General features: G+C 50.6%; 1 protein-coding gene across 1 annotated transcript in view; it reads right to left on the bottom strand.

The window, feature by feature from the left end:
• Positions 1 to 21316, bottom strand: part of MOV10L1 (Mov10 like RNA helicase 1) — an 86849-nt gene that overhangs the window by 19767 nt on the left and 45766 nt on the right. The window contains exons 13-22 of the mRNA XM_023587298.2: positions 16428 to 16519; positions 13820 to 13878; positions 13282 to 13376; positions 9646 to 9754; positions 8978 to 9156; positions 8262 to 8408; positions 7592 to 7713; positions 5063 to 5162; positions 3522 to 3686; positions 2023 to 2196 (exon numbers count right to left, since the gene is read on the bottom strand). Of these exons, the coding sequence (XP_023443066.2) occupies positions 2023 to 2196; positions 3522 to 3686; positions 5063 to 5162; positions 7592 to 7713; positions 8262 to 8408; positions 8978 to 9156; positions 9646 to 9754; positions 13282 to 13376; positions 13820 to 13878; positions 16428 to 16519 (1242 nt within the window). The remainder of the gene's footprint in view (positions 1 to 2022; positions 2197 to 3521; positions 3687 to 5062; positions 5163 to 7591; positions 7714 to 8261; positions 8409 to 8977; positions 9157 to 9645; positions 9755 to 13281; positions 13377 to 13819; positions 13879 to 16427; positions 16520 to 21316) is intronic.

Raw genomic sequence — 21316 nt, 5'->3', positions numbered from 1 at the left:
GTTATTAAAACGTTGACTCATCGACTTTTGTTTTATGATAAAGGAAGTGATTGCTTTCTCTCTTAGAAATATATTGGTGTAACTATTCACTGTTTTCCTTGCTTCTGTAAAGTAAGTTTGTCACAAGGCTTGAATGTTTTTAATATTTATTTTGATTCAAAGTTGTGGTTTTGTTATATGTGGAATCTTTGAAAGTTCAGCCAAAAATTCATGCAAATGAACATTCTGAAGTTTCTCTAAATTCTGATTTATGCTTATGCTTTTGGCTTTAAAGAAGCTGTAACAAGGTATTGCCTCCTTCAGTATTTGTTTGATGTGTGGAGTACTGATAAATGTCACAATGAAGGTTTTATTTTTTAGATTATCACTGTATTAGGTTAGTCCTTACCACAAGCAAGTTATTTTTTAAATGTGCATTTTAAGAAAATGTGTGGCTTTTACAAATACAGCATAATAAATTGTTCTGCTACATTAAAAAAAAATAGGGGATGATGTGGGAGAGGGAGGGGTGTACATGGGAATATCCTTCACACTTTTGATGGAACTTTTATGTAATCTAAAACCTCTTTAAAAATAGTTCAAAGAGAAAAAAACAATAAAAAAAATTAGAAAAAAAAAACCCAAATTAAAACAAAAACAGAAAAGAAAAAAAGAAAAAACTAAACAATAAAAATTAAAAAAATAAAGTTTATTATATTAAACAAAAAAGAGGCAACCAAAAACTCTTTAGCTACTTGGAAATTAGGAAAAATACTTCTCCAAAACCCTTGGAACTAAAAGAAGAGAAAATCACAAGTATCTAGAAAGCCATGGAAGGGAAGGTACTTTATAAAATACCAAGTCAAACCTATACTTAGAGGAAAAATCTGCAACAACTGCCTTCCTAATGAAAAGCAGATGAAAATACAGCAACTAAGCATTCACCTTATGGGGATAAAAAAGAAGAGTAAAATAAAGACAAATGAGTAAGGAGAATTAAAGCTAAAAGTTGAACTTAATGAAGAAAGCAAACAGGCGAAAATATAAACCAACTCAAAGCTGGCTTTCCAGTGAGACCAGGCGTTCGCACGCTCTTGGTGCAGGGCCACACAGCACAGGTCTAAGCCACGCTCCTCGACTCGGCTGCTGTAGCGTCACGCAGGCGCCGTCGCCGGAGTGGAGGAGCACGTTCCTGTAAACCTTGGCTTACGAGAACAGGCAGGGTGGCGCCGGGGCCAGCCCATGGGCCCTCGTTTGCTGACCTGAGTATGACCGATAAAAAAGATAAATCTCATGTAAGCGTCAGGAGAAAAATGGAGAACAAAACCAGACATTAGAACTGGGGAAGGAGCCACCCCCAGGTCAAGGCTGAAGGAATCTCAGGGTCCGCTGAGCAAGGGCCAGGCTGCGATGTCCCCAGCCCCTGCCCTCAGTGGCTAAGAAGCCCACTGCCCTTTTGTGGTACCTGGGAAGCCCAGCAGGAAGGAGCGAGGCGCTCGCACCTGAAACGCCATACCTGTGCCAGCAGCGCGAGGCAGTGGCCGGCCATGTCACCAGATGGGACATGGGGCTAGCACAGGAGCCCCGGTTCATGCTGGCACGAACCCCCAACGATGCTGATCCTGAGCCTGCCACCCCCGGCCCAAATGTACCCTGACTATGAAGTGTGTGGGCGCTCCAGGGGCTCCTGCCCTGGCACAGGACGGAGCGAGGAGAGCGGCAGCAGACAGGATCTGAGTAAGCGAAAGGCTGTTCTCGGAAGGGAAGGAGATCTGCTGGGAGGGCTTCAGGGTTTCCGGCTCTTTCCTTTGCTGTGTCCAGTTTAATGATGAGCCCACCCAAGGCATTCCTTGTTTTTGTTAGTGTTTGGATTCCCACCATTTCCTTTTTTTAAAACTTATTTTGAAATACTTTCCAACTTACAGGACTGTTCCAAAAATAAAAGAAAACCCCATGCAGGATGTCATTGTACAGCACGGCTTCCCACCACACCATCCTTATGGGACAGCAAATCATTTACTAGTTCAAAACAGGAAAACTCACCCTCACGCCATGGAAAACGAGAGGGAACCCTTTCTTAGGTAACTTCTCCCAGCCCAGCAACGAGGTCACCACTTTGGGGTCTGCACAGACTTGGAGCTCCTGGTGATAGAAGAGTCTGGACGGCAGGGCCAGCAGGGCCGAGTGGGACCTGTAGTTCTGCACGAGCTTCGTCACCTGTGAGCAGAGCAGAGCAGCTGGGGCAGGGGGCGACGCACACGCACGAGGAGTAACTTCTGTCCAAACAGAGAAGGGGTTCCGTGGGCGGTGCCCAGGCCCCTCTCGGCCCAGTCCAAGCTCCGCGGTGACGCCTACTAGGAGGGCGAGAACAGGAGCCCAGAGGCCCCTCTCTGACCCTCTCCTCAGCACACACGTGGCTCCGGGCAGCCAGGGGGAGGGAGGTGGGCGGCGCCCCCCAGGTCCTCCCCATCACCAAGCCTCTGCTATGCTGAGACTCAGCTCAGCGGCGGGTGGGGGCGGCGGGGGGCTCCGGGCCCCCAAGGCCAGGGCGGTCAGGGATGCGGCAACTCCCGCGGGCACGCAGGGTGCCCCGGGCTGGGAGACGCCCCCTCCAGGGCCAACCCTGGGAGGATCTGGCTGAGTTTGTTCACAGAGCTACCAATGACCTGCAGATGTCCCCAGGGGGAGCACCCTGCAACTGGTCCAGAAAGTTTATGCCGAGGAAGGCACCACCCTGCAGGGAGACGGCGGGGGGGATGGGGGGGGGACCGAGGGGCCCTGGGAGGGCCCGAGCCTCGTGGCTACCCCGCTGGGAATGAGGCCTGGAAACCCCACCTGATCTCTCGCCATGTGCCGCCTGCTGCCCTCTCGCCCAGGCGCTGTTTCCAGTGGGGTCCAGGGCCCAGGTGCTGAGCATGGGAAATCAGCTCCAGGTCACCTCCCCTCACACCTGCCTGAGGCTCGCTTCCTGTCACTGCTCTCAGCACACGGTCAGGTGGAAACATCCCAGGAGCTGAGCGACCATGGCTGCCGGGCTCTGGCTGGGATTCGAGCAGAGTCGGCAAGGGCCCCAGCACCTGCGCGGGCGCCGCGGCTGGCCCCGATGCCACGGGGAGCCTCTCCTCCGCAGGTCTTTTGTGTTTGTAAAGGTACAAGATCCCCTCCGTTCTTCCTGCTCTAACAGAGTAGCGCAGCAATGCCCCTCCCTGTCACGACCCCACAGAGCTGCAGGAGCTGCGACTCCCCGCCCCGCTGAGGACCCTGGTGGACACCGCGCAGCTGGGCCCCGCCCCGGGCATCCGCGCTGCCCCACGGCTCTGCCCTCGGGACCGGCGCCAGGAGCTCCTCAGGTGGGGTCCCTGCTCTAGAGGGGAGGAGCAGGGCGGCCCGACACTCCTCTCCACTCCTCTCCACTCCTCTTTGGGAACTGCACGGCCTCCCCGAGCCTGACTTGGCAGACGAAGAAGGGCCTGTCCTGTCCCCGGCTGTCACCTGCTCTCGGGGCTCCACTTGACCACGACCAAGAGCGGCCCCGAGCTCACCAACAAGGGATTGTAGGCGCCGCAGGCACCAAAAGCTTCTTCATCCCTCAGGTACACCGGCCGGGACATCAGCCTTTCCAGCATAGACACGTTCAGGCCGTAGGCCATGGCAAGCCGGGACTTGATGACCGGTCCGAGCTGCATGGGGTCTCCAGCAAGTACAATCTATGGTGAGTAAGAAAGGACCAGGCTGGTGGAGGGGGAGACCCGTGCTCACGGCCACGGGGAGGACACTGAGGGCAGGTGGGGAGGCTAGGAGCCCGAGGACACAGCCTCTGGGAAGAGGAGGAGCTGCATAGGGCAGGCGAGGAGGCTGGAGACTGGAGACCAGGGAGGAGGGTGCCGGAACCACTCTCGTAAGAAACAGGTGAAGTAACAAGAGGATTCAAGATGTCCGTCTTCGGAAGCGGACTTGGCCCAGTGGTTAGGGCGTCCGTCTACCACATGGGAGGTCCACAGTTCAAACCCTGGGCCTCCTTGACTCGTGTGGAGCTGCCCATGTGCAGTGCTGATGTGTGCAAGGAGTGCCGTGCCACACAGGGGTGCCCCAGCCCCATGTGCAAGGAGTGCACCCTGTAAGGAGAGCCGCCCAGTGCGAAAGAAAGAGCAGCCTGCCCAGGAATGGCGCCGCACATGCGGAGAGCTGACACAGCAAGATGACACAACAAAAAGAAACGCAGATTCCCGTGCCGCTGACAACAACAGAAGCAGACAAAGAAGATGCAGCAAATAGACACAGAGAACAGACAACCGGGGTGGGGGGGGAAGTTCGTCTTCAAGGACTTGCTCGCTGGCCTTCCCTTGTATTCCTTCCCTGTGACCCCCAAGTCCTGCCCCGTACTCCTTGGCAGTGGTATAGAGAACCCGTGGCCAAGCGCACGGGCTGCATCTGACTCTGCCTTCTGGAAGCTTCTGCCGTGCCTGACGCTGGCAGGCCAGCCCTGGCCTCTCTCCTCCACACTGTCACACCGAGGGGCCACAACCCCCTGGGATCTGGATGGGGCTCCAGATGGGAAATGGTGAGCCAGGACGCGGTCCCAGGTGGTCTCTGCTGAGGAGCTCGGGCAGCACCTGCAGATGCTGCTCCCTGTGGCAGGCGGGGGGAGGGGCAAGGCCGAGAAAAGCCTGGTGGACAGAGACGGAGCCACATGTACTTCAGGGGCCGGATGGCGTCACAGGGGCTGGAGCCACCTGGGTGAGGTGGGGGTGGAGAACGGGGGTGGGCGTGCCGGCGCCTTCCACGTGCACCGGCCCTCCATGGGAGCGGCATCGTCCGCAGCACCTTGGGGTCTTCCCACTGGGCAGAGGGCTCAGGGAGGGCAGGGCCCACGTTCACGGCACGTGCAGGAAGACCCTCCTGACCGGAAGTGAGTGAACAAAGCAGCCCTTCTCTAACCAGAGCCCACGTGCCGAGCCCTGGCTGCGGGCCGGTGTCTGCGGGCTGCGGCTCCCCGCCGGCCCGTCAGAGGTCACCAGGAGCAGGAGAGGCAGCCCCACATCAGGGAGCCCGGGGAGCAGACAAGAGCCCCAGCAAGGCTCACCTGGCCGCTGATGTCTGAAATGAGCCCCAGAGGAATCAGGCATTCTGGCTCACTGGCTTGTCCAGCTTCGTCCACAAATACGTGTGTGAAATGTCCAACCCTAGAGACAAAGAGGTTCTAAGTGGTGACCGCTGTCCACCTACTCTGGGCAGACATGCCCACTGCACGGCACGGCCTCGGCAGAGCCGGCCAGGGCAGTGACTGGCAGCTCGGAATTGGGGTGTGAGACCGGGGAGGGACACGGGGCTCAACAAGCCTGCTTGGACACCTGGATGATGTCGTGGGAATAAGGAGATCGGAACAGCACCTGGTCCCTGAAAGAAAGGTCAGAGGGCAGAGGGGTGAGCGGCAGGGCTGAGCACACCCCAAGAGCCTGCACGAGGTCATGACGCGGGGGCCGTTTTGTGCATCTTCTCCCTCCAGGTGTGGGGCCTGGTGAACCCGGCAGCCTACCAGAGGCATGACCATGGCCAGGGTACCTCACCACTCTGTGCCTCAGTTTCCCCATGTGTACCAGAGGCCGGTGGCTGGTGAGAGAACTAAGCACGGCCATCCCTGGCAGAGACCCCCAGTCGGGCGTGCCCCTCAAGGCTGCACTCTCCGTTCCTCTGGCTCCTCTCGGTCACCCTGCCGGCCACTCTGCCAGCCAGGCATTGCCCAGCCCCCTTGGGCATGCCACACATCAGTGCTGGCCATGCTGCCTCACCAGCCCCCGTGATACATGAGAAAGCAGATGTGGAGTGGACGGCCCCCCAAAGCCGACCCGAGCACACCAGGCAAGGCTGTCGCCAACGCCACGGTCGGAGTGGCTCAGAGAGCTCGGGACACGGTGGAACAGCTGTGGCCGACACGTTTCCATCCTTCAGTGCAGGATGAATCCTGGCACCTCACACCGTCAGCTCTCCAAAACAACACCACTGGTCTCTGCCTCTGTCGATGCCAGTACGCCCCCGTTCCCCTACCTATGCCCCAACCTCGGTGATAGAAACCTGACATCATGCACCTTAGGATGCACACACTTGGGGCTTTGACCTGGTGAACTGTGCGGACAGCAGGTCCCCCGTGTGGCTGCCCGGCATGTGCCCTTCCCTCAGCCTTGCCCAGGGCCACTGTCCGCACAGCCACCGTCCGTCCCTGCCCTGAACCCCGCCTGCAAGCCCAGGGCTCTCCTTCACGCTGGTCTCGGCTCCTCCTGTCATGTTCTGGGTGCAGCCTGGAGGACCACATCCTCAGCAGAGCTTTCTCCAGGAGCCCTTATCCAAAATTACCGCTCTGGGTGGAGCGTGCGCCTGGGCGTTTCCTGCCTGGCTCTCAGCTTCTCCACGTGAAGGTCAGGACACGAGTGAGAGGGGGCCATATCCCACACCCAGCTCTGCCCCAACATGGCAATGCTGGCTGAGAACCACAGGGCTGACCCAAAGCCCACCCTGTTCCCACCACGCTGTGCTGCCAGCGGGAAGAAACGAGCAGCAGGATCTGAGATCCTTAAACCACAGGACATGGATTCTCAACAGTGGCTGCTGTTCTTTGGGGGAAGCTCCTCAAGTCTCAACCCTTGTGAACTCTCTTAACTCACTCGTTTCTCTCAGGACAGCTGTTTAGACCTGGCCGTCCACACAGCAGCCGCCAGCAGGGGAGGCTCTGAGTCCCTGCAGGCTGATGGGCTCAAGATCAGAAGTGATCTAAGTGTCAAATACACCTCGGACTTGGAAGGCTTGTACAAAAGAAAAGAAGCTGTAGAAAGTCTCATCAGTAACTTCTATTAATGACGTGATTAAATGGTAGTACTTAGATAATGTAGAATAAACAAGCTAAGCTATCAGAACGGGCCGTTTCTTTCAACAGGCCTTGAACTCCCAGGCCGTGTAAACCAACGTGCGTGGCTCGCTTTACGAGGCTTCCTGCCCAGTGACCCACAGCAGAGGCAGACTGAGCCCACTGGGGACGAGCACCTGTCCACAGGCCCCCTGGCCAGCAGGGGACGCGCCTCCCGGCACTTGCCACTCGCACACAGCAACGGCTCTCTGCCCCGGGGCTATCCGGCTGGCCTACCAGGAAGTGAATAAGGATGCCCCTCTGGACCCCACAAGACCCCGGGCTGTGGGACCTGTGCCCGGATGTCTGAGCCCTGCCCTGAGAAAGGCAGCCAGGTGAGAGGGGTGGTCTCACTTGGCCCCCACACACCCCCTGCCCTTCAGGGGCCTTGTGGCCGGTTCTATGTCTGGGGCGCCCCTTGCAGCCCGACTCCACTACTCCCAACACTGCGCTGCTTCGTGCGACTGCCCGCTGTGGGCCTCTCTAACCTACTCCCACTCGTGGCCTGCGGAGTCTGGCCTTTGGAGTCCTGCTCGCGCCCTAACCAGCTCGCCTCTGAGGCCCCGCCGGCTTCTCTCCGAGCTCCTCGCATCCCTGCTCAGGAGCGTCCAGTGGCCTCTTACGAAAGCAGGGATCTAGTCCAAGCGTCTCTGCAGACTGCCAGGCCTGACGGGAGCCGGCAGAGGGCAACGCCCGCCCCGGGCCGGCACTCGCCTCACTCCAATTTGGTAGAAGAGCCCCGCGCTGCTGCACGTCGTGATGATCACCCGGAAGCGCGAGGCCTTCCAGATGTCCTCCCCGTCTTTGCAGTACGGTTTGATGGTGTCGATGATGGTCTGTGGAGAAACGCCAGCTTATTTACCAAGTTATCCAGCATTTACTTAAAATGCACAGAGCCACAAAGTAAAGGGAATGCTGAAAGGTAAACCTGTCCTGTTGCCAGTCCTTGACTATGACTAAGTAATGATTTAGGATTGTTTTCTCCAATGGAAATATTTTGTTTTCATATCAATTCAGTCTCTGTTTTGAGGACTCTAGAGCCATGAATACATAATCCTGCAGACCTCTCCCCAAAATAACCTTATACCTTTCCTACATTCCAATTTTTTTTTAAGCAATATTGCATACTAAACGCAAACCAGGAACATACAATTTCTTAAACAGATACAACAAAACGAATGAAACAGAAATAAAAACAATTAATTTGGAGGATCAAATAAAAAGAGGAGTGCAAGCACCCACTGAAGCAAAGAACGCCCACAAGAGAATTGATAATTGATAAAGAAAGCACGAAAACGTAATTAAAGAGGAATAAAATCCCACGATTTAACAGTAAGTCAAGACACAGACAAGAGCCGGCTCTGGCTCCGCCCCAGCCCCTCACCTCCTCGAACCTGCAGGTGGCGTTCACGCGCACCATGGCCCCCGGCTGCAGCACCGCGCTCTCGTGCAGCCGCAGGCACACCAGGTCGGCCGCGCTGTTGGAGGGAGCGCAGATGAGGATGCGACTGTCCGGCACAGCGTAATACACCTTCATCAGAGACAGAGAGAGGGCCGTCGGTGCCAGCTGCCGGGCAGAGGGAGAGGACGCGGTGCGCCACGTCCGATTCACGTGGGCCTGGCGGGGAGGGTCAGCCGGGAAGCCCTAACCCACGGCCCACGGGGAAGTCCCTAGCGCCCGTCAAGGCTCTGAACTGCTCTTTGCAGACCCGCGCTCTCGTGCCCCAGCAGCGCTCGACACAGGGTTAAGCGCTCAGCATATGTCTGTGAATCTCAATCCTGAGTGACACAAAAAATGCTAAAATACACTATCACCATAAATTCAACTTTACACAGAAATGGAGACACTGGAAACTTCTCCAGAATGGGAGCTTTAGCTACTCTAAAGGTAACTTCATTTCTGGTGACTGATTTGCTAGCTCAAAAATGAGATTTCCTTTCTGAGCCTACGAAGTAAGTTGCTAAAATTCTAGATATTTACACAACAAAACAAACAACTGAATATGATGACATAACTGGGACTTTTCAGGCACTTCACAATTTTCTGATTCTGTTACAACCTAAGAACTGCACAGAACTCCAGCCTACTGCCAACATTACCTGCAGAACAGCCTCGATTATTGTCACTGTTTTTCCAGTTCCAGGAGGTCCAAAAAGAATATACGGCAGGGGACGGCAGTCGCCACTCAGAATTCTTCTAACGGCTAACTTCTGATTTTCATTTAGTACCGGGTTGAAAAATTCCTTATCTCTTGCTTTAGGGACCGGGATTTCATTTACTGTATTCAAAGTGAAGAGGATACATTAGAGAACAAGCCTGAGCAGCAGTACAGCTCGTTGCCCCTCGGGTCAGCATTGCAGCAGCACCTACTGCCTCAAGCGAGAAACAGTCCCAAGTCAGGGAGACTCTTCAGAGCACCAAGCTCCACCGAGAGCCTGTCTGCGCTCCGGGCGGTGGAGCCAGGACGCCCGGCCTCGCTTACTCAGGGCACAAGCACCGGCCACCGCAGTCATCCTTCTGTGCATGTGCAACATCCCAACAAGAGCTGAGGCATGATTTAGAAATACCTGCTGAGACGATCACATGGCAAGAACAGTCCGTGAGCCTAAAAGCCTCTTTAAAATATCTGACCTACTATGCCGACGCTTTACCTGGCCTTCAATCAAGATGACACCATCTGCCTTTCTAGGCCACACACTCGCCGCAGGCTGCGAGCACCCCTCTCCAAGGGGCAGGCACTGAAGACCCCGCTGTGACAGCTACGTACCCAGGCTGTCCGCCTCTGCAGCGAAGGCCACCATCCCCGGCCTGTGCCTGCCACCGAGTCTCCTCTCCTTTGCTTCATGTTTCGTTTGGTCCTTCGTGGTTTTCCTATTCTAGAAACAATCAGGTACAAACATATACAGGTATTTTAAAACCAGTTTAGAAATACAAAGTGTGTTGACAGGGGCCTGGAATAAAGCAGCTACCAGTGTTCTACTTGTTATGTTTATGGAACAGCTCTTTGGATCGACCACAGGTCCAATACAGAACACCTGGTAAAAGCTACCCAAAAGGGTTATGTTTTTCTTTTCCGGAGTCCCTTTGAAAAATGCCTATGAACCAACTAAACTTTGTAATGAAATCAAAGGATTCTTTTTTTTTTTTTTTTTAAAGATTTATTTATTTATTTAATTCCCCCCCCTCCCCTGGTTGTCTGTTCTTGGTGTCTGTTTGCTGCGTCTTGTTTCTTTGTCCGCTTCTGTTGTCGTCAGCAGCACGGGAAGTGTGGGCGGCGCCATTCCTGGGCAGGCTGCTCTTTCTTTTCACGTTGGGCGGCTCTCCTCACGGGCGCACTCCTTGTGCGTGGGGCTCCCCCACGCGGGGGACACCCTTGCGTGGCATGGCACTCCTTGCGCGCACCAGCGCTGCGCATGGCCAGCTCCACACGGGTTAAGGAGGCCCGGGGTTCGAACCGCGGACCTCCCATATGGTAGACGGACGCCCTAACCACTGGGCCAAAGTCCGTTTCCCAAAGGATTCTTTCTAACAGAGATCCATGTATGACCACTTGGCACTGAAAGGCTCCGAGGCCCCTTCCCAACAGAGTGGCAGTGTGAGGCTGCCTCCCTTCCTTGTCCTGGAGTGGCTCCCCACACCTTCTCTGTCCCGCCGCTGCTGGTCTCCAGGTCTCAGGGACTGACTGCCCAGTCCTGGCCTTTTTTCAGAGCTGAACGGGAAGGTCGGGCGCACAGTGTCTCTGGCTTCACACTCCATCCTGGAGAAGCAGACGTTAAAGGAGATGACTGTGCGACCCACCAGAGGGTGGAGGGGGACTCGTCCGCCCCACCTGTGGGATCCCTCCCAACACCCCCACACCCTCCCAAGGGGCCTCTCTGTGCTGTTTACCCTGGAATCCGGCCCCGCTCACTTTTCATGCACCATTGTCTAGACCTCCACACTTGGCTTCTGCTGACGGCCTTTGTCCCGCCCTGTGCTGAACCCTATTTAAAAGCTATCACTAACACAAGGACTCCCCATGTCACAGACTTTCATCTTTTATTTTCTGTATTTTTTAATGTCATACCTTTTTACCAGCTACTTTTTAAATTAATATATATATTTTTATTTTTACAGAGCTTTAGATTACATAAACGTTGCATCAAAAATGTAGAGGATTCTCCATGTCCCTCACATCAACATCTTTTTTTTTTTTTTTAAGATTTATTTTTATTTATTTAATTCCCCTCCCCTCCCCCGGTTGTCTGTTTTCTGTGTCTCTTTGCTGCGTCTTGTTTCTTTGTCCGCTTCTGTTGTTGTCAGCGGCACAGGAAGTGTGGGCGGCGCCATTCCTCGGCAGGCTGCTCCCTCCTTCGCGCTGGGCGGCTCTCCTTATGGGTGCACTCCTTGCACGTGGGGCTCCCCTACGCGCGGGACACCCCTGTGTAGCATGGCACTCCTTGCGCGCATCAGCACTGTGCATGGGCCAGCTCCACACGGGTCAAGGAGGTCCGGGGCTTGAACCGCGGACCTCCCATGTGGAAGACGGACGCCCTAACCACTGGGCCAAAGTCCGTTTCCCAACATCTTTCATTAGTGAGGTACATTTGTTACAACTGATGACTTTTCATCAAGGCCGAGGCTGGGACTCGGGGGAGAACAGGGAGCCACTTGCCTCCAGTGCAAAATTTAAGGAGACAAACACACATACAAAACATAAAAGTGCTGTGCCGGAAGTGTGCACACTAAAAATTTTCATACTCATTGCTAGGTTTTACTCCAAAAGGTTGTACTAATTCCCCCTTCCAGGGCTGCTGTATGAGCTCCGCTGAGCGACCTGCCTGCAGTGCACGCCTTCATCAGCTGCGGCATGCTCCCGCCCGTGAAAGCCTCACCACATGGGCACAGAGCACCTCCAGCCTCTGCGGCTTCCTGGCGCCCAGCCCCCGGCCTTGGTCACTGCGATGGGTAAATGTGGTCCAGAAGCTTAAGGAGATGAAATCATGCTGTGTGCTCCTTCTGGGCTGGTGTCTTCCACACAGCCTAATTATTCTGGGGTTCACCTGTGTTGCTGAGGGAGTTCACTCCTTTTTATTGCTGAGTCACCATGAGAATATACCACATTTTTAAAATCCTTCCCCTGCTGATGACACTAGATTGCTTCCGGTGTTGGCTATTACAAATGAAGCTGCTGGGATCACTCGTGTGGATCGTGCTTGCACTGCTCTCAGGCAGACGGCTAGGAGTGGAATGGGTGGGCCGCATGGTGGATGCTGTGTCTAACTCTAGAAAAAACCCACTTTGTAATAAAACAAGCCCCACACAGAGAACTCCAACATACATCCCCATGTCCAGATACCCATATTCACCAATTTCAAAGTTTTGCCACATTTGCCTTATCATTCCATTTACCTAATCATTCCATTTACCTATCCATCTACGAGTTTCTGACTATTTGAGTGTAGGTTGTATAAATCATACTCCTTGAACATATATTTCCATGTCCATTTCCCCAAAACAAGGCTATTCCCTTACATAATCACCTTCTGCAGTTTTCAAGCTCAAGAAATTTAATGTTGCTATAAAGCTTACATTCTAAATCCCAATTTTTTCTTATGTCCCAATAATGTCCTTTTGAGTCTTTTCTCCTCCATTTTAGATCCCATCTAGTATCATGTAAATTGCATTTAATTTTCATTACCTCTTTAGTTTCTCTTTATTTCTGATTGCGGGAACATACATACAACATAGCTCTTCCCATCCCAGGCCCTCCCAGGAAACCGTCAGGGGATTAGCCGCAGTCACAGGCTGCTTGTCTCCACCACCGTCCAGTCCTAGAACCTGCCCTTACCCACAGACAGGCAACGCTCATTCCACATGTACTCCCTTGAGATGCTGTGTTTGGCTTTTTAAGAAACCATTCCGAAAAGCGGAGCCCCATTCTTCTGCTGCCTCCAGTTCCCCCACACCCCAGCACTCGGTTTGGGCAGTCTAGCCATCCTAGTGGGTATCGAATTGTGTCTAATGGTTTTAGTTTTAGTTTTCTCACGACTAATGACAATGAACTTTTTTGACCGTACACATCATCCGTATATATTCTGTGGTAAGTATCTGTAAGTCTTGATCCACTTTTAAAAAATTATTTGTTTTCTCATTATTGAGTCTGAAGAGCTCTTCAGTACATATTCTGGATGCATGTCCTCCATCAGATAGGTGTTTTGCAGATATGTTCTCTTTCTCTGTCACTTGTCTTTTAAACGTCTTAACGCTGTCATTTGAACAGCAAAGTAGATTTCACTGAAGTCTAATTTATCAATATTTTTTGTTATTTGTGAACTACACTCCAAACCCTCCAAAAAATTGTCAATATATGTAGAAATGACTTAATATGTCTATTTAAATATATTAGTCATTAACATATTACCTTGTTGGCACACTGTCCATTTTTGGTACCTCGTGGGTGGTTCCAATTCCCTATAACTTGAGGAGACTGTAAAATAATTTCTTCTGGAAATAACACTTTTAAAAGGAGAAAAGGTAAGAGAGTATACGTATTACTGAAAAATCTTTAAGGTGAATAAAGGCAACCTAAATGTTTATGGCCAACTCTACAGAGTTATCCACATCTAGTTCACTCTTTCACTTCCAATGCCCCCTTTCTACGGTTTCTAAATTACCGAACGACACAAGTACAGCATGCTTTATGCAAATATGTATTGTACTAAGATGGGAAAAGGAGAGAGCAATGAATTTACTTTCAATCATTTAAGCATGGTATTTTTACATGGTTGGAATAGCAGAAGACACTAAAGATTCCCATTCGAAAGTTAAAACGTGTGGACATCACATAGTTTTACTTCTAACCTATGGTTGAAGAGACTGTATTTTATACAAAATCTGACATGCAGCTTTTAAAAACACCCTGGGAAGATGGTAACATGACCACTCCACAACAGCAATACCTTTTCCACCTAAATGGATCACTTGTTCAAGTGCGAAGTGACATCGTCTGCTTGTAGTCCTGCCAAAAAAAAGTTTAGAGCTAGTAAGGGTAATGTATAAGCCATGGAAATCTGATCATGTAGCTGTTTTTTTTCTCTTTTTTCTCCCCGCCGTCCCCCATTAGATGGCTTCCTTGACTGTGTGCTTGTCTGCTTGCTGCGTCTCACTGGGTTTGGCCGTTGGGTCTGCTTGTCTTCTCCAGGAGGCATCAGGAACTGAACCCAGGACCTCCCATGTGGAGGCGGGCGCCCAACTGCTTGAGCCACACCCGCTTCCTCCCCTCTTCTTGAAGGTACTGGGGACTGAACGCAGGAAATCTTATATGGGAAGCAGGTGCTCAACCACCCGAGCCACATCCACTCCCCTTGGTTATGTAGTCTTTAAGTCAGGGTACAAACACAACCTGTACACATATCTGTAAGTAAGGATCACCGTGAGGGCAGAGCTGGCAAGGCTCCCGAAGGCACCACTGGGAGATCTGAAGGACTAAGGGACCATTTTACTGTGGGTGTCTACACACAAAATCAGGAAATGAGGATTTTATAAAAAAAAACTTTTTAACAGAAATATCCAGGTATCAGGATATCAGGGACTGCTTCCTTTCCAAGAATATTTCTGTTTTAATATATAAAGTAGATGAGCAGAAAAAATGAAAACACAGAATATAAAGTGTTAGAGAAATGTTGATTACAATGCATCAACAGAAGAGGAGTGATGTGGCTCAAGTATCTGGGTGTCCACCTCCCAAATGGGTGGTCCTGGGTTCGGTTTCTGATGTCTCCTAAAGAGGAAAAAAAAAAAAAGATGACGAGCAGGCATGAGAAGACACAGAGAGCACACAATGAACAGATAGAGCCGACAGCACAAACAACAGGGGGAAGGGAATAAATTAAATAAATCTTTGAAGAAAAAAAGTGAGGGACGAAACGGGGTCCCTGTTATGGGACGAGCGGGGTCCCTGTTGCGGGACGAGTGGGGTCCTGTTGTGGGACGAGCGGGGTCCCTGTTAAGGGACGAGTGGGGTCCCGTTGTGGGACGAGAGGGGTCCCTGGCGTGGGGAAGAAAGCCTCGTACGGCCGCTGAGGCTTCCCTCAGGGGCTCCGAAGGCGTGGAGGGCGCCGCGGAGACAGGCTGATGGCACAAGTCTGGTTTATTACGGAAGGGGATACGGTTTTATAGGGTTAGGGACTGCATGGAGAGATTTGATAGGTGCAGGCGGGTACTGCCTTTTGATAGGTGATTGTAAGCGGTTGCTAGGCAGAGGGCTAGCTGAGAGGTTAGGAATAGGGGAGGGGAAAGGGGAAGTGAGGGCCGACCAGCTGTTAGGCTAGGCGGGAGATAGTGGGAGGCGGCCGTTATTGATGTATCTTGCCCGGGTAGGCTGAGGGCGCTTCACCCGTACCAGGCTGAGGGCGTGGTCGCCCGTTCCAGCCACCCTGAACTGCGGCTTCAGGCTGTGCGCACGCCTATTGCCGGGTCGGCTTAGCAACGGTGGCTCGCACTCCCACAAAAAAGGAAAGTAATTTTGACGGTAAAGGCTCACTCCCTTGATGTTGCTCACTGAAAACTCAAGTTGGGCCACCTACATGATTTCTGCAAAATTCAGATTTGGGGCCTGAAGGACCAGCTGACTGCTCTCAAGTGGCTCATAAGAGGCACAGGCACGACAGGAGCTCTGAGGCCACCAGCAGGACCCGCTCCCACGGCAGAGTTGTGTGTGTCAGAGGGCAGTGCTGCTGCAGGAGCCCCTGGGCAGCGCGTGGCCAGCTCCTGGCAGGCACGGGAGACGGGCCTGCTCAGGACAGTCAGAGAACACCCGGGCCTCTGGGCGCTGAAGCACTGCCAGCTCTCCTCCGCCCTGTCAATATCGTCTTCAACAAACAGCTGCCTCGGCTATGATACACCCTATTCAGACAAGAGTAAGAACCAGAAAAGATTCAGGCCAGCTCTCAGAGAAACTGACTCTAGGCAAGAGGGGAAAACCCCAAACTGACTGATTAATGAGTAAGAAATGGAGAAAGCTGACCAAGACTAGCCTCTTAGAGTCAGAGATGGTCACAGGTGTCCACTGTGACACAGGTACACTGAAGAAATGGATAAGCCAGTGTTATTTAAACTCCTCCACGGCAGAGAGAAGGGAGGAAAACTTTCAAAATCTTTTCAAAGCTATCAGAACAGATACCAAGAAACGTGACAAACATAATACCAAACAAACCAAAAAAAACCTTGTCAACCTGCACACTACTGTCTTACTTCCTAGTATCAATGGAAAGCATGAATAAAATGCTAGCCAATAAATTCCATAAGCCCACTAAAGGAAAAACTCACCCATATCAAGAAACATCATATTTTTCCTTCTGGGTATATAATGAAGGTTTTACATAAATTTACCCAGCTAAAATACCTCATCATCTTCACAGGATGAAGGAAAACAATCTATAGAGCACAAATATGTCAGTACAACATCTCCTACTTCATTACTTAGCTGTTAGAGATTTAATAAAGGGAAAATTGGCCCTTATCAAGAATAAAGAGAAATTTGTATGAAAATTCATTAAAAGCACTCACCTATTATATGTAAATTCCACATCCATAGGTTCAAAGTTATATGATTGCTCAAATTCTGGATTAAGTTTTAGAGTAACATCTTCTTCATGAATCTAGAAAAGAAACACACAATTATAATTTCCATATATTATTCTTGATTTCTCAGAACAAACTTCTATCGATATCCAGTAACAAATCACAGAAAACTCAGTCCCCAAGATTTGAGCTAAAATTTGGAATACTAAGTATCTGCAAAAATAACTGAAAAGGTTAAATCGTTATGTCATTAAATTATACCAGTGGAAGGAACTGGTCATTGTATCCACCCATCCCAACAAATCCTTACTCAACATCTACTCACTGTGCTCTGGGAATACAAAGATGTGTAAGACCACGGACTTCCAAGGAGGTAAGCCAACAAATCACTACAATACAAAGTGTGACCTGCTAAAATTCCATCTAGATAAAAAGGCCATTACAAGACCTCCCCTCTGGTAGCACAGGGAACTAGATTTTCTAGGAAGTCCCCCAGCTAAAGTAGATCCTGCATAGCCCAGTTTCTATTGTTTTCTTGAACAGGAAGGAAAGGAAATTGTTCATGGGAAGAAAAATAGAAAGGAAAAACTGAAAAAAGAGCTTCAAACCAAGTCAGGAGCACATAGGAGCAGTGAGCCTCCTGAGGGCAGGGCTGGGCTAAGGTGTGGGTGCTGAGCCCGAGGCTCTGGATGGACTAACAGTGTCCAGACGGGGCGGGGACCCAGGGCAGTAGCAGTCCCTTGCTCTCAGGAAAGTTAACAACCCCCTGAAAAGGAAAACAACCTAGGACCCTGGGTCTCCCAGAGATTAAGATAAATGGAAATTAATCCATAATCAAGAAGCACACACGGTAATAGAGGCCGGCAGTGAAGGTCAGCACAAATAACCATTGACAGACTTAGGCCCCAAGGGCATCATATACTGAACTACTGTTTACAGAAATTTAACCAACCACGTACAAAATGAAAAAATGGAAAGACAAAGATTAGCAAGCACAAGACAATCTTAATCTTAAAAAAAGATAGGGCATGGAGTTATTCACGATTGCCAAAAGATGGAAACAACTGAAGTGTCCATCAACCAATGAATGGATAAATAAAATGTGGTATATATGTAAGATAGAATATATGCTACAGTAAGAAAAAATGAAATTGGGACACATGTAACATGGATGAATACTGAAGACATTATGCTTAGCAGAGTAAGCCAGACACAAAAAGGACAAATATGGCATGGTCTCATTAATGTGAATTAAATACAAAGAATAAACAAATGGAGTTTACAACCTAGATTATATGTTATTAGAAGATAAGAGGAGGGTTGAGAAGAACTACCGTGGCTCAGGCGACTGGGCTCCTGCCTACCACATGGGAGGTCCCTGGTTCGGATCCCAGTGCCTCCCAAAGAAGACTGTGAGCAAAGGGCAGGCATGACGAGCTGACACCACAAGATGATGCAATGAGAAATATGGGAAAGAAAAACAGAATGAGAGATACAACAAAGCAGGGAGCAGAGGTTCTAGGTGCCTCCTAAAGAAGACGGCAAGCTGGCGTGACAGGCAGGTCCAGTAAGCTGATGCAATGAGAGACACAAGAAAATACATAATGAGAGACACAACAAAAGCAGGGAGCAGAGGTGGCTCAAGTGATTAGGCATCTCCGTCCCATATCGGAGGTCCCGGGTTCAGCTCCTGGTGCCTCCTAAAGAAACAAGGGGGGAAACGGACTTTGGCCCAGTGGTTAGGGCGTCCGTCTACCATATGGGAGGTCCGCGGTTCAAACCCCGGGCCTCCTTGACCCGTGTGGAGCTGGCCATGCGCAGCGCTGATGCGTGCAAGGAGTGCCGTGCCATGCAAAGGTGTCCCCGCGTGGGGGAGCCCCACGCGCAAGGAGTGCGCCCGTGAGGAAAGCCGCCCAGCGTGAAAAGAAAGAGCAGCCTGCCCAGGAATGGCGCCGCCCACACTTCCCGTGCTGCTGACGACAACAGAAGCGGACAAAGAAACAAGACGCAGCAAACAGACACCAAGAACAGACAACCAGGGGAGGGGGGGAAAATTAAATAAATAAATAAATCTTTAAAAAAAAAAAAAAAAAAAAAGAAACAAGGAAGACAAACAAACACAGCAAGTGCAAACAACGAGGGGGTGGGGAGAAATAAATAAATCTTTAAAAAAAAAAGAAAACTGTGTATCAGATTAAAAAACAAATTGGAAGATTTAAATAGGAGACTAAACACAAGGGAAAAATTTATTTGTATGTATGTGAAGACAAATATAAAAAAGTGAGTAAATGGAGCAGAGAGAAGAACAGCTGTTAACTTTATTATTTTTGCTAACACAATAATCTAGATTTGTACTGATTTTTTTTGGTGTGAAGATTTTTCATTTATTTCTCTCCCCTTCCCCCCCTGCTCCCGTTGTCTGCTCTTTGTGTCCATACATTGTGTTCTTCTGTGTCCCCTTGCATTCTTGTCAGTGGCACCAGGAATCTGTCTCTTTTCGTTGCATCATCTCGCTGTGTCAGCTCTCTGTGTGAGCGGCGCCACTCCTGGGCAGGCTGCGCTTTTTTCACGTGGGGTGGTTTTCCTTGTGGGGCACACTCCTTGTATGTGGGGTTCCCCTACACGGGGGGCACCCCTGCGTGGCACAGCACTCCTTCCATGCTAGGTCAGTTATTTGTGCTGAGAAACCTGAAGCTTCCTATGTCCTGTGCAGTGGATGGGCTGTGTAGCTCTGACCGCTGTTCCCCTCCGGGTAAATGGCTGTGCCCTCCTGGAAGCTGTTTGGGTTCCACGCTGTGTCTAGGTATGAGTTCTCGTTTTTAATCCTGCTTGGGATTCAGCAGGCCCTTTCTATCTAGGATTCGTATCTTTCCTCAGGTCTAGAAGAGAACCTAAGAATCTGCTAGAACATTAGATGATAAATAAACCAGAGATTGTCCATGCCAAGTCCCATGTCAGCAAATCCAAAATCTAAATAAGTTCCTGGTTCCTGTAAATGCCCAGCTCACCCAGAACAGGGAATTGAAATCAGCCTATCAGCAGTCGCTAACTCCCTAGTCTTCCTCCAGCTCACTTCCTCGTTGCTAAGCAACTGCCTGCACTAGCCATATTAGGAAATATCACCTATTAACCAAGGAAGATGCCCTCCCCACGCACTCCCTTGTTCTGACCATAAAACCCATTGCTCTCTTTGTTCAGCAGATTTCCTTTCTACCTCTTGGCAACTGTAATCTCCCCGATTCAAAAAAAACCTGAGAGTTAACCACATTTTGCTCACATTTTAACACTCTTAACTGTACTTCATTATTTCTTTCCCTTTAGTCTTTGCACTATTCCCCAGGAGAATTCCTCAGCTTTATAGTCCAGCCCAGTAAGGTGAACTCCAGCTGAATCCATTCCATTATTCAACTTCTTTCCTGAGGTTTTAATCACAGCCGCACAGTTGTAAAGTTCTATATCTCTAGCCAATTTTCCTAAGGATGGATGCTGCCCAAGAGCTCTCTGGGGACAGCTGTTACTTAAAAGCAGCCTTCTGCTCCTACCCTTCACCACTGGGTCCCACCCCTGCGCCAGCTGCCGTCTGCTCTGAGAGCCCTGACCACGGGACCTAGCGCGGCGTCTACACGCCACACCCCGAGCCTGGGCCTCTCTTCCCTCCTCTCGCCCTCGCTGCCCTCCTCAAGCTGCCCCCTCTTGCTCTCCACATCTGGTCACTTGGCCACCGGCATGCCCGACACGTGGCTGGCGCCCCCGGTCACCACCCCTCCTGGTGTCCTCTACCTCTGCGGGCCCCTCTGGCTTCACCCCTGGACTCCTCTTGCGGCCTCACTCCCGTGGTGACCTCAGCCCCCACCCCCCGACTCCGAAGTTCCCTCCAGCCCGGACCCCAGCCTCCTCCACCCACCAGCCCCTCCAGCATCTCCCCCTCCCCGCTGGCTGGCTCCCTAGTACCTCGGCTCCTTTTCACTCCCACCCACAGGCACTCCTCCACCTTCCGTCAGGCCTGGAACCCACCTGGCTACTTGCCATCCCAGCATCTGCACCCACGCGTCTGCAAGGTCGAGCCGGCCTCTCTACAGGCAGAGCGTGTCTCCCAACCCGTTCGTCTCCTTTAATACCTCTTTACAAGTTTCAGGACTTTTCCAGGAAAGGTCATGAACTTCTTTTGTGAGATTTATTCTCGACATTAGTATTTACAGTATATTATCTCCATTTCAATTATGTTTTCTATTTCTTGTATCCTACATTACTGAATTCAATTATTTCTTATCATTTTTCTATATCTACCCTAGGCTTGTTCTCCCTTTTATTTTTTAAATCAATCCCATTATTAGGTTAAGGAAGTGCCCTTCTATTTAGAATTTACCAAGAGTTTTAATCATAAGTTGGCTGGGATGTTTATTAAAATGCTTTTTCTGTAGCAATGGCATTTTTCTATTTTAATCTATAAATATTCTAAGTTACAGTTGACTTTCTCATAGCCATGACAAAAATCAAGCTTTATTACCTGCATTTTTCTCTTCACACATTACTGAATTCAATTGGCTATACGTTTTAGGGATTCTGATCTCTCTTTATGAACGGCGTGGGTGTGGTTTTCCCTTTTGCACTGCTCTCTCTGCTGGCCTTGTGGAACGCGCTGACAAACGCTCCCTCCTTTTCTTCGCCTGAGCAGAGCGTGAGGCTGAGCCATCTCCGTCTTGGAAGTCTGTGGAACTCCCCGTCAAACTACCTGGTTTCTTACCAGGAAGATTTTTAAGGGCTGCTTTGGTTTCTTTAATTGTTTTAGGACTACTTAGGTTTTTGTAGCTTTTCAAACTGACTCAAAAAGAAATTCTTTTTTGGTAAAAATTTACCCATTTTGTCTCGTTTTC

This window comes from Dasypus novemcinctus, chromosome 12 (assembly GCF_030445035.2).
Source record: "Dasypus novemcinctus isolate mDasNov1 chromosome 12, mDasNov1.1.hap2, whole genome shotgun sequence".
NCBI lineage: Eukaryota > Metazoa > Chordata > Mammalia > Cingulata > Dasypodidae > Dasypus > Dasypus novemcinctus.
Note: the sequence above shows the minus strand (reverse complement) of the source record. Positions and strands in the feature narration are given on the sequence as shown.